Genomic DNA, 12659 nt, shown 5'->3' with positions numbered 1-12659 from the left:
CATCGGCGGAGGGGGACGCAAGCCCAGGGACCCCGCGACGGCACCGGCATCCCCGGTGGGCCGGCCCCTCTAGGGTCGGTGTACTAAGTCGGTGGGGAAAGTTATCAGGAGAACGTTCTGTAATTTTTCTCAGACCAAAAGAAGAGACGGATCCAAACCCCGCCCCCAGGGCCACAGCGGCGGCCATCATTGGCCAGCTGCAGGTCACTCACAGCCTCCCCGTCCCCCCCTTTTGCACTGGTCCCCCACATGGCCACAACAGCCCAGCCGAAGCCAGGAACCAGGAGCTTCGTCTGGGCCTCTTCCATGGGTGCAGGGGTCAATGCACTTCGGCCATCTTCCACCGCTATCCCAGGCCATAGCAGAGAGCTGGATCGGAAGTGGAGCAGCCGGGACTCGAACCGGTGCCCATATGGGATGCCAGCATCACAGGCGGCGGCTTTACCCGCTAGGCCACAGCGCCGGCCCCTCTCCTCACTTCCCCCTGATCCATTTGCTGCCATTTTCCTTGTGCAGCCGACACATCATCATTGTCACACAGGGGCCTCTGCCGCTTACAGTTCTAGAATTTCCGAGGGGTGGGCATTGTGCAGGGGGCTGTGCCGCTGCTCGGGAGACCTGCGTCCCACATCAGAGTGCAGGCTCCAGGCCCCGCTGCGCCACTGTGGATCCAGCTCCCTGCTAATGCGCCTGGGAAGCCGCAGAGGGGTGGGTCAAGGGCTTGAGTCCCTGCCACCCCCAGGGGAGACCCGGATGGAGCTGCTGGGTCCTGGCTTCAGCCTGGCCCAGCCCTGACTATTGTGGGCCCCAGTGGATGGACGATCTCTCTCCCTCTCTCTCTCTCTCATTCTCACTCTGCTACTTAAAAAAGAAATGAAGAGAAACAATGTATCTAAGTGATCTCAATGTCTCACCTCGAGGCTCCTATGAATTACGAGGAATTTCCCAGTGAGAACCGGGCAGCGCCTCCATCAGCCCGCAGCGCCTGGCCGGGTGAAGCGGGCCCCGGGGCCACTGCCCACAGAGGGCACCACCAGAAAGCGGCCAGCGCTCAGAATAAAAAAGTTAGAAAGGAGTCGGGGCAGGCGTGAGTCCCTCAGGCTCCCGCAGCCCCTGGGGGCAGTGACGGGGACTCAGGCACCTGGGTCCCTGCCGCCCACCTGGGAGACCCGGATGGAGTGCCCAGTTCCATCCTGGCCCATCCTGGGCCGCCAGGGGCATCTGGGACGGGGGATGGTGGTGACGCAGCAGACAGCTGTCTCTGCCTCTCAAATAAATAAGGAAAAAAAAACCACATGGGGGTGCCCCGTGTGTCCACACCAGACAGTTCCCAGCCCCCGCTGAGCCCCACCCGTGCCCCTGGGGGTCATCACCGGCTCCCCGAGGCCCCGTGTGGAGCTGCCTGAGCTGCCGGCTCCTCCTGCACCCTGAGAGGTGCTGACTCCCAACCTGCCCATCCAGGGCCCCGAGCCGGGGCCGGGCTCCGCGTGCAGAAGGGGCAAGGGCCCACTGGGCTGGGGCAGGGGGGAGAACCCGCTGGCGCCTCCAGGCTGCCCGCTTCCCCAGGGCCTCACGCTGGCCCCCCAGGGCTCGAGGCAGGTTTTATTTTGTGCATTTCACAGCATTTCACAGCTGAGGAGCCTGGGGCCCCGGGACACGGAGCTGGGGTGGCCCCCAAGGAAGTCCAGGGCAGTGCCGCTCCCAGGCCGCCCACTGGGCACACCCCTCCCAGAAGCCCCCGAGGCCTGGAAGGAAGGGCTCCGTCCACTGCCCGTCCCCACGCCCGGCCCTGCGCCTCCCAGGCACCCAGGCTCGGGGGGCTCGTCCAGGAGACCCTGGCTCCTTCGCCGCCTGGCCCGGGTCTCGAGCCCTCTGCCCTGGCAACCACCGGCCGGCGCTGCGCTCCAGCCGGTCCCCCCTTCCTCTTCCCTAGGCCTCGGCCCCGCCAGGCCTTCCTCCCACACCATGGCCGTCACACGAGGGTGAGGGGACGGCCGGCCGGGGCGGCTCTGGCCCTGTGGGCACGTGTGAGTGGGCAGCTCGTGTCCCCAGCACCCTGTGCCAGGGCCGTGTCGGCCGGGGCACTGGGCTAAGCCAGCGCCAGGGGCCGAATGCAGCAGAGACAGAGGGCGGGGGTCTGTGTGCAGAAGCCCCGGGAACGCTGCACCGCTGGGCCAGGCAGGGGCCACGGACACCCCGCGTGGCAGCGGCCGGGGAGCGGGTGCCGAGTCCAGCCTGGATCTGTCCCAGGACGCAGACCGGGTCCCCCTGCGCCCTCCCGTGTCCTGGGCAGTCCCTGGGGCTCAGCTCCCGGGCCTCGGCCTTTTGTGTCTGAAAACTGCATTCCCAGAGGGGGCCCGGCGGGAGCCCCGCAGGACCCGGGCAGCTTCTCCACGGCCCCCACGGCTGAGCCATGGTCTCAGGCGAGAACCACCTGACGCACAGACAGGTGCATGGGCGGGGCGGCAGGAGGTGGGCCGGAGGGGGGTCAGCCCGCCACCCCCACAGCCCCCTCCCCAGCCCACCCAGCCCTCACTACCCTCATTCCTGCCTGGGCCGGCCACTGCCCCCTCCAGGGCCCCCAGACTCCAGCCGAAAATGCCCTAAAGTTTCAAATGCAGGCCCAGGTGTCTCCGCCATCGCCCGCCCCTGATCCTGGTCCCGCGGACCTGCCTCTCCTCCCCGGGCCCAGCGCTTCAACCCCAGCAGCTCACGCCCGAGGAGGAAGTAGGGAGCGGCCCTGAGCTGGCAACGAACCCCCTTGGGGGAGCCCAAGGCAGCAGGGAAAGTCACGAGCCAGACCGTCCCCAGCAGGGCCAACCACACTCGCAGCTCCCCGGGGGGCAGGGGGCGTGGCTGAGCTGCAGCGCAGGCGGATGCGCACCCGGAACTCGCTCCTGGGACACGCTCCCGGGACACCTGCCGCCTGCACGCACGAGGGCCTGGGGCTCTGGCTGTAGGCAGGCGCCCTCTGACGCCCCGGAGCCGCCCGGTTTCCCTGGAAGGAGCCGCATTGTTTGGCTGGGGGAGGCCGCCGCCCATAAAAGCGCGAGCGAAAGCCGTGGAAAGCCACGGCGAGAGCAAGGGGGCGCGCGGGCTGGACCCCCGGCCCGTGAGCCTGGGCTGCAGCCGGGCAAGAACGTGAGCGCCACCTACCGGCAGCCGGCGGTCTCGCAGGCGACCCGGGCTCTGCTGGCAGGGGGCCCGGGATCCCCGGAGCTGGGGGGAGGCAATGCCTGCGAGGAACACGGGGCAGGCAGCTGGACTCTGCTCTCCCACACAGCGGGGAGGGACGCAACTACCTGAGCCGCCACCGCTGCTGCCCGGGCCTGCGCTGGGGAGCCGCAGCCGGAGCCGGGAGTGGAACCCGCCCTGGCCCCCGCCCCCACGCCAGCCCTTCAACTCACTCTTTCACTCCACTGTGCCCACAACTCGGCCAGGGGCCCGCGTGCGCGCGCCTCCACGCACGGACACATGCATACACTCTCAGGAAAGTCCTGGAAGGATAAGGGCTCCCTCTCTGTCCTCGCTGGCACAGGGCCACCGCTGCTTTCTTAGGTCTGGATTTTTCTGGAACCCCGGAGGCACGCGTTTGTCACGAGGCTCTCTCCAGGGGAGGGCAGCGCGGGTCCCAGGGCAGGAGGCCCCCAGGGCCTGGCGCTGCAGCCTCGCGGCTCCCACGATGCCTCCTGCTCTGCGACCCCCCAGGTCCGCCCCACGGGAGGGCCCCACCCCCCACCCCCCACCCCCCACCCGGCCCAGGGCGCCCTAACCTGCAGTGGGCCTCGTCCTGCCGTGGGTGCCCTGGGCCGGGCCAGTTCCCAGCTCGCCCACTAGATGGCGACGGGGTGGGGAGGGGTCTGCCCTGTGAGACTGCTGTCCCCCGCCTGCCCCAACCCCTGCCTCTGGGACTCGGCTCAGAGCCAGGATCCTGCTCACACCGGGACGGACCCCAGGCCGGGGGAGACGGCTGGCCGCGGGCCTGTCTGCTGCTGGGGCCGGCGTGGGAGCGCCCACTGCGGGAGCCGGGCCGTGGGCCCTGCCTCCTGGCCGAGCTCCCTTGAGTCTGGCACCGCGAGCTCACTGCCTGCCCTGACTCCCCCAGCTCCGGCCGGGGCACACGGGGCTGTGCTTTGCAGATGGTTCCTGGGTCCCCCAGGGGTCCGTGGGCTGCACGCGTGGTCCCCAGGGTGGCCGGCGGGGAGGCAGGGCCCAGTGTGGGGGTCCTGGGGGTGCCGCCTGCGGGAGGAGGTCCCTGTGTGACCCCGTGGGTGCCCCTCGGCAGAGGCTGTTCCACGGCCCCCCTCTCTGCTCCCTGCACGAGCTCCGGCCACCTCTGCCAGAGCCGGCGCCCAGCCCCAGGGCCTCAGGCCCTTCCTTACAGTGAGAGGAGGCTGACCCATCCAGACCAGTCCAGACCAGTCCAGCCAATCTGTACTGCTCACGCCGCACCTGCCATGCTCCCCCCCCCCCCGCCCCGTGTCCTTGGGATTCAGCTTGCACGGTGACTTCACGGTTCCTGGGGTGACTCCGGGAGCCCCTCCCTGGTCTGGGTGGCCTCCCTGCCCCTCCCCCTCCCCAGCGGGTCAACTTTGCCCGCAGGCCCCGGATGTCATCTTTCAGTGTCTGCTCCTTGCTCCCCCTCTCAGCCTCCAGCAGCAGCACCTGTGGCCCAGGCTTCTGGAGGTCAGGGGTCAGGGGTCAGGGAGCAACAGCGGTCAGCCCGCCCCCCAGCAGGGGGCCAAGCACCTGGAGAACGGACCAGCCCACGGGGGTCGCTGGCTGCCGGGTAGCTGCAGGGGCCGGCGTGGAGAGCATCCCCATGGCCCAGGAGGGGCCGGGACCGGGCGAGGGGCGGCCGGGAGGGGCCGGGACGGGGCGAGGGGCGGCCGGGAGGGGCCGGGACCGGGCGAGGGGCGGCCGGGAGGGGCCGGGACGGGGCGAGGGGCGGCCGGGAGGGGCCGGGACCGGGCGAGGGGCGGCCGGGAGGGGCCGGGACTGGGCGAGGGGCGGCCGGGAGGGGGAGGTCTTTCCCAGCGGAGAGCAGAGCCGCGGGGGCAACGCCCGCCGGCCCCACGCCGATGGCAGACGGATTCACCGCCCGTGTCCTGCTGCGCCCACGGCAGCAGCGGCCGCAGTGCTGTGACCAGAGTGACTCAGCCACACTGCGCCTGGGCCCGGCTGCGCTGTCTGCGTGGGGTGGGGTGGGGGGAGTTTCCTGCTCGGAGGGGCGAGGGCGGCGCCTGACCCAGCAGAGGCGTGAGCGGAGCCGGAGGGCCCAGCGCCAGCAGGCAGCAGGCCACGGAGCACAGGGGAGCGGCACGGCTGCCCTGGGCCCCTGCCCGCCTGCCTCCCATGCCCGGGACCTGCCGTGGGCAGGAGGAGGCTGACCCCCTGGAGAGCAGCCCCTCACCTACGGGGCAGCCCCGCGGCCGGCAGCCCAGAGCGCCCTCTGAGGTCCTCACGCCACGGTGGCTTCCTCCGTGCCGGCGGCTCTTCCTGGGCCACCTGCCCCGCGGCCCTCCTGCCACAGCTGCGCTGGGTGAATGTGGGGACGGAGACGCTCATCACAAGCCCTGGGAGCCGCCGAGCGCCCCGTGGGGGTCTTGGGATCTGCCGAGTGCCCTGCGGGGGCCCTGGGATCCTGTGAGTGCCCTGCGGGGGCTCTGGGATCCTATGAGTGCCCTGCGGGGCCCTGGGATCCTATGAGTGCCCTGCGGGGGCCCTGGGATCCTATGAGTGCCCTGCGGGGGCCCTGGGATCCTATGAGTGCCCTGCGGGGGCCCTGGGATCCTGTGAGTGCTCTGCGGGGCCCTGGGATCCTGTGAGTGCCCTGCGGGGGCCCTGGGATCCTGTGAGTGCCCTGCGGGGGCTCTGGGATCCTATGAGTGCCCTGCGGGGCCCTGGGATCCTGTGAGTGCCCTGCGGGGGCCCTGGGATCCTGTGAGTGCCCTGCGGGGGCCCTGGGATCCTGAGTGCCCTGTGGGGGCCCTGGGATCCTGTGAGTGCCCTGCGGGGGCCCTGGGATCCTATGAGTGCCCTGCGGGGGCCTGGGATCCTGTGAGTGCCCTGCGGGGGCCCTGGGATCCTGTGAGTGCCCTGCGGGGGCCCTGGGATCCTGTGAGTGCCCTGCGGGGGCCCTGGGATCCTGTGAGTGCCCTGCGGGGGCCCTGGGATCCTGTGAGTGCCCTGCGGGGGCCCTGGGATCCTGAGTGCCCTGCGGGGGCCCTGGGATCCTATGAGTGCCCTGCGGGGGCCCTGGGATCCTGTGAGTGCCCTGCGGGGGCCCTGGGATCCTGTGAGTGCCCTGCGGGGGCCCTGGGATCCTGTGAGTGCCCTGCGGGGGCCCTGGGATCCTGTGAGTGCCCTGCGGGGGCCCTGGCTCCTGGGGGGAGGTCCGCACTGGCTGTGGAAGGAGCTGTCTCAGCCGCCTGGCCCGCCGTGCTCCGGGCACAGGACGGTCTTGCAGCACGCGGATGGCGTGGGATGGGCGTGCTTGTGCCTCTCCCAGCGTCAGCCCCAGGGTCGGGTTTCACGGCCAGACGGGGGTCCCCACGTCCGTCAGATGGCGCTCTGCTACAGGACACACGTGTCGCAGTGGTGGCTTAACCTGCCGGCCCCCAACGCCCCCTCTGTGTCTCCCGCCGAGGCTGTGGGTGGTTTTCCCTCTAACCCATAAACCACAACCCGGGATCGTCCAGCAAGTACGGCCCCCTCCCTCTCAGAGCCCGATTCCCCCAGAACCCACGGTGCTGCGGCCTGCGGCTGTGGGGCCGGCGCTGCGGGGCAGCGGGCAGAGCTCCGGCTGCGGCGCCGGCGTCCCACATGGGCGCCCGTTCCTGTCCCGGCTGCTCCACGTCCCTTCCAGCTCCCTGCTCATGCACCTGGGGAAGCAGAGATGGCCGAGGTGCCTGGGCCCCTGCAGCCCCGGGGGAGACCCGGAAGAGGCCCCTGGCTCCGGCCTGGCCCAGCCCCAGCCGTTGCGGCCATCTGAGGAGTGGACCAGCAGAAAACACTGGCTCTCACTATCACTCTCTGTAGCTCTTTCAAATAAATAATTTAAAACAAACAAAAAATGCCCACCCTACTGCATGGTCCCAGCAGCCCGTGGGCCAAGGGTGGGGCAGCAGAGGTCAGGGAGCGGGCAGGGGTGGGCTCGGAGGGCCTGGGGTCAGGGAGCGGGCGGGGGTGGGCTCGGAGGGCCCGGGGTCAGGGGAGCGGGCGGGGGTGGGCTCGGAGGGCCCGGGGTCAGGGGAGCGGGCGGGGGTGGGCTTGGAGGGCCTGGGGTCAGGGGAGCAGGCCGAGGCGGGCTCGGAGGGCCTGGGGTCGGGGAGGCCACGGACGTTCTTCATCTGCTGTCCCCGGCGCTGGGGCTCAGTGACTTCCATGTGAGCCACCATGCGCCCAGCAGGCCGGGGAGGTCACTCACCGAGCCAGAGGTGGGAGGCTGAGACCCCGGGGGCTCGGCCCACGAGAGCGGCCCTGGAACTAAGGGGAGCCCGGAGAGGGTGGGAGGCGGGGCTCCGAGGCCCCGCCCAGGGGAAGGCGGCTGCCCCAGACTCTGCGGCGACCGCGCCTGCGCCCATCAGGCGCCCATCAGAGCAGAGCGGGAGCCGGGCAGGGCTCAGGAGCGATGGCTTTATTGACGCCTGAGCCAGGCCCTGGCGTGAACAGACCCCAGCCCTGCCCTTGCCCTCGCCCCACACGTTGAAGCGGCTGGAGGCGTGGACGGTGCAGCAGAGCTGGCAGGATCCCGCGCCGTCAGTCGGGAGCGTCCAGGGCCGGCTGCGGTGCGCCCTCCAGCCGCAGGACCTGCAGAGAGAAGCGGTGAGGAGCCGTCCAGGGCCCAGAGAGGACACACGCCAGCCAAGGCTCTGATCGGGGCGGGACACAGCGTGGGCAGGGGATGGCACGGCCCTGCCTGGGGTCACTGCGCACTCGCGGCTTCTGCCTGGGGGGCTCCAGCGACACCAGCCCCTGGACACAGCTGCACCCCGTCCAGCTGTGACTCCCAAAGGCACCTCCAGGTGGCTGATCTGTCCCCAGGGAGACCCTGCCAGCTCCCCCATGTGCACCTGCGCCCCCACATGGTCACCTCCAGCTTGGCCCCTGTCGCTTTTCCTGTGCTGGTCTTGCTGCGGGAACGCGGGTGGCCGTGGGCCAGCCTGGTGAGCCCCGTGTCTTCCGTCCCCCACGGGTGGGGGGAGAGACCGAGTGATGCCGGGGCCACAACATGCGGCCATCGCGGCCGGCCATGCAAGGCCCTAGGCCAGCACGGCGGCGATCCCAACGCGGGGCTTATACCCCAAGCAAAGACCCCAGGTCACGCTGTGGGCAGCTGGGGGTCGAGGGCAGGAGAGGGGCTAAAGCAAACGCGGCCTGCGGGCACAGGGGGCAGACGCCGTGGCAAAGGACAGAGGAGGAAACCCCGCAGGACCGGCCACGTGGAACACGGGGACCACGGGGCGAGAGCAGCCGCGGCCCCCAGGCTGGGGCGGGGGCTGCGCCTCCAAGAGGCGGAAGATCGCAGGGAGCGTGGACTTAAAGGTGACGGACACATGGACCCGCCTGCCGGAGCCACGGCAGAGCTCACCGCGGCACCCGTGGGAACCTGCCGAGGACCCGGCACCACCACCAGCACCCCGAGGCACCGGAGGCCGGGCGAGGCCCCGGGCGGGACGCACCTGGCGGTCTATGCACCGGAACTGCCAGGGCCAGCGGGTGTTGTACAGGAACGGCCGCAGGTCGAACCTGTTGTCGTCCGGGCTGTAGCTCTCGGCGTGGTAGGCGGGCGTCAGCGTGGTCATCTTGTGCCTGTTCGCGGAGTACTTGGAGAAAAACCGCTTCACCTTCTCAGCCACCTGCGGGCATGCACAGGACGCCACTCTCATTAGGGAGGCCGGACAGGCCCGGGCGGACAGGCCCGGGGGGACAGGCCAAGGGGTGGACAGGCCCAGGGGCAGACAGGCCCAGGGATGCACAGGCCCAGGGGTGGACAGGCCCGGGGGTGGACAGGCCCGGGGTGGACAGGCCCGGGGTGGACAGGCCAAGGGGTGGACAGGCCCGGGGGTGAACAGGCCCTGGGTGGACAGGCCCGGGGGTGGACAGGCCCAGGGATACACAGGCCTGAGGATGGACAAGCCCAGGGATGGACAAGCCTGAGAACGGACAGGCCCGAGGCTGGGCACCTGCTCTGGGACACAGGCCCTCTAGTGGCCAGCGGGTCACCCCCTGCCTGTGACCCCACCCATAGGCAGCAGGGGAAATGCCAGGGTCCAGGCCGGCAGCTGGGACCTGAGACTGCAGGACTCCACGAGGCTCCCCGGCGGCTCTGAGGGGCCCCCGCGCCCCGGCCCTGCCCTCGCCGTGGTCTCAGCTGGCGGGAAAGCAGAGCCGTCCTCGCTCCAACAGGGGCCTGTTCCCACCCTGTTGCCCTGGGGTGGCTGGGAGCACGAGGAAGCCACGGGGGAACGGCAAGCCCACGGGAAGCATCGTGCCACCCGGCTCACGCCGCCTTCCCTCGCTTGGCCGAGTCCCGTGGGCCACGCACAGGTGGCTTCCCCGAGCGCTGCCCCGGGGCTGTGCCGCGGCTCACCTGTCTGGGGGTCCAGGTGCCACGCCACAGCTGCAGCAGCCGGCAGAACATGCTGTAGGGCCCCATCTTGGAGATCTTCCGGAGCCGCCCGTACACAGAGAGCTCTGCGTACGTCATGCCCATGTCCTCCTGTGGGGAACACGCCAGCCACGAGTGACAGGCAGCTGAAGGACCTCGGGGCGCCTGGCCCCGGCCAGCCCACAGCGGGTGTGGCACTGGCAGGGGTCGGGCCCAGGGCCAGACCAGAGGCGTGCGGGCCTGCAGGGGTGATAGGCTGGGTCCCTGTGGACGTGGCCTTGTTTGAGAGCAGAGGCTTTGTGGGTGGGGTTAAAGTTCATGACCCGAGGTGCCCTGGCCCTGGGTGGAGGCCGGGGGCTGTGAGTCCAGGGGCGGGGGACAAGAGGAGGGACAGCCGGAGAAGGCAGAGGTGGACAGCTGAGCCCGGGGCGGGAGAGGCAGGAGCTGCTCGGGGACCCCGGCCCGGCCAGCACCTTGACTGTGGACGTCTGGGCCCAGAGCCGTGAGAGAACAGATTCCTGTAGGTGAGACGCACCCAGCACAGGAGGAGCTGTCCCCTGCCCTCCTGAGCCCCGTCCCCAAGGCACGGAAGGCCCAGAGAAGGGGCAGTGGCTCTCAGGCCTCTGGGCCACGTGAGAGGCCACGGGACGCTGTGGTCTCACGGTGCCAAGGCCAAGAACGCCCCAGGCCCGGCTCAGAACCTCCAGCAGCACGCGCAGGCCCTCAGGCTGGGCCCCTCTTCCGTGGCTCATACCCGCCCCGGTTCCCTCTCCGTTCCTTCCACGCCGGAGAGACAGGGGCTGGGCGGCGGAGGCCACCTCCAACGGGGCCTGCCCAGCCCTCTGCCCACACACGGTCCCGCCCTCCACTCACTCAGTTGTAGCCAAAGCTCTGAGTGCCCGCCTCGGGGGCCCTGTCCCGACCCCCGGCTCAGGCACGCTGCCGCCGCCGCCGCCCTCCTGCCTCTGGCTGACTGCTGCACGCACGGCCCCGAGGCCGCCGTGGTCCCCTCCCCCTCGTCCGCGTTTTAGCAGTCGTGGCCCCGTCCACTGTGTTTGCCACGGGGCCTCCAGCGCCTGGCCAGTTCTGGCTGAATTCCTGGGCTACCCCTTCTCCAACGATGGACGGAGCCACTAGGCCACACGTCCACGGGGAACAGGCAACAGACAGGACCTCAGGGACGTCTGCACTGGGCACCAGCCAGTAGGTGCAGAGCAGGTGTCTACACCACCCCAGCAGGTGCAGAGTAGGCGTCTACACCACCCCAGCAAGTGCAGAGTGGGCATCTACACTGTACTACACCCAGCAGGTGCAGGGCAGGCGTCTACACCACCCTAGCAGGTGCGGAGCAGGCATCTACACTGTACTACGCCCAGCAGGTGCAGAGCAGGCGTCTACACTGTACTACACCCAGCAGGTGCAGAGCAGGTGTCTATACCACCCCAGCAGGTGCAGAGCAGGCGTCTACACCACCCTAGCAGGTGCGGAGCAGGCATCTACACTGTACTACGCCCAGCAGGTGCAGGGCAGGCGTCTACACCACCCCAGCAGGTGCAGAGAGGATGTCTACACTGTACTACGCCCAGCAGGTGTAGGGCAGGTGTCTACACCACCCTAGCAGGTGCAGAGAGGGCATCTACACCACACTCCTCCCAGCAGGTGCAGGGCAGGCGTCTACACCACCCCAGCAGGTACAGAGAGGGCGTCTACACCACACTCCCCCCAGCAGGTGCAGGGCAGGCGTCTACACCACCCCAGCAGGTGCAGAGAGGGCGTCTACACCACACTCCCCCCAGCAGATGCAGGGCACGTACACGGTGGTGAGCCATGGAGCCCCCCCCCCATGATCAGAACGAGACCAGGATGCCCGCGTTCACTGCGCCTGCGCGGCACCCGCGAGGCGTCCCCCAGGCCCTGGGCTGGGAGGGGGAGTGACGGCTGCACCCGCGCACAGCTCGGCGTCATGGAGCCGAGAGGCTGCCGGCACCAACAACGAGCTGGCGCGTTCCTTTTCCGAGATCGACAAGCAGAAAGCGATCGCTCACCCACACCAGCGACAGACGGCCCCGAGCAAAGCTAAGAAAACCGTTCCGTTTATAACAGAATCAGGAAGAACATTCTAAAACAAGTCATGGGGCCGGCATGCTGACACAGCGGGTAAAGCCCTGGCCTGCAGTGCCAGGATCCCACATGGGCGCCGGTTCTAGTCCCGGGTTCTCCTCTTCTGACCCAGCTCCCTGCTGTGGCCTGGGAGGGCAGTGGAGGATGACCAAGTGCTTGGGCCCCTGCACCCGCGTGGGAGACCTGGAGGAAGCTCCAGCTCCCGGCTTCAGATCGGCAGAACTCTGACTACTTCAGCCATTTGGGGAGTGAACCAGTGGATGGAAGACTCCCCTCCCCCGCCCCCGTCTCTCTCTGCCTTTCTTTCTCTGTGTAACTCTTTCAAATAAATAAATAAGCCTTATTAAATAAATAAGCCGTCCTCCGAAAGCCAGAACGCGCCGCTGAGGAGTGAGCTGAGAGCCGCACTAGCCGCCGCCCCACGTCACCGCTCGGGCCTGAGCGCGGGGGTGGCAGTGACCCGGGCAGGAGCACAGGCGCGGCGCTGTCCCCGTCAGAACCCGGGCCGGGCTGACCGCCCATCTCACCGCCCGCGGGAAACTCGGAACCAGAGGGGCCCGCGCCGTCCCAGCAGGCAGAGAGCGGGGAGCAGAAGCCTGAGCCCCCGGGGGGAGCAGGAGGCGGGGGAGGGAACCCGCCATTACCTCATCCGTCTGCGACACCTGTCCGTTGTCGGCCAAGGGCTCCAGCTCTGCGGTGGCCGGTGCCGACAGGATCCTGCGGCCGCGACACGGAGGTCAGTCACCGGGGCGCGCTCACCCGCTGGGGAAAAAACCCCGACGGTCGCCCCCGAAAGCCAGCCGCCGTCCAGCCCTGCGGCGGCTGTCCAGGCCGAGGTGGGGACTGGGGGGCCTCCGTTGGTGGGAGGGGGCACGCCCTTGGCAGGGGGGCTTCATGGCCTGCGTGGGCTGTACCCTGCGTTGCA

The 12659-nt window shown here is 69.5% G+C and overlaps 1 protein-coding gene across 13 annotated transcripts in view; it reads right to left on the bottom strand.

Annotated features, from left to right (window-relative positions):
* Positions 1 to 7406: 7406 nt before the first annotated feature.
* The window catches only part of NADSYN1 (NAD synthetase 1), a 33110-nt gene continuing 27857 nt past the window's right edge, over positions 7407 to 12659 (bottom strand). For 7 of the 13 annotated variants that reach the window (XM_089307231.1, XM_089307242.1, XM_089307244.1 and 4 more), the window contains 4 exons: positions 12379 to 12451; positions 9596 to 9724; positions 8752 to 8861; positions 7407 to 7812 (listed from right to left, as the gene is read on the bottom strand). In XM_089307231.1, the coding sequence (XP_089163357.1) occupies positions 7422 to 7812; positions 8752 to 8861; positions 9596 to 9724; positions 12379 to 12451 (703 nt within the window). In that variant the 3' untranslated portion in view covers positions 7407 to 7421. Of the gene's footprint in view, positions 7813 to 8684; positions 8862 to 9595; positions 9725 to 12378; positions 12497 to 12659 lie in introns of all 13 variants that reach the window. The other 6 variants (XM_070063747.1, XM_070063748.1, XM_070063741.1 and 3 more) reach the window with 2 other exon arrangements.

This window comes from Oryctolagus cuniculus, chromosome 1 (genome assembly GCF_051225735.1).
Source record: "Oryctolagus cuniculus isolate XC-2025 breed Fujian yellow rabbit chromosome 1, ASM5122573v1, whole genome shotgun sequence".
In the NCBI taxonomy this organism is placed as follows: domain Eukaryota; kingdom Metazoa; phylum Chordata; class Mammalia; order Lagomorpha; family Leporidae; genus Oryctolagus; species Oryctolagus cuniculus.
This window is presented reverse-complemented; position numbering and strand designations above follow the sequence as displayed.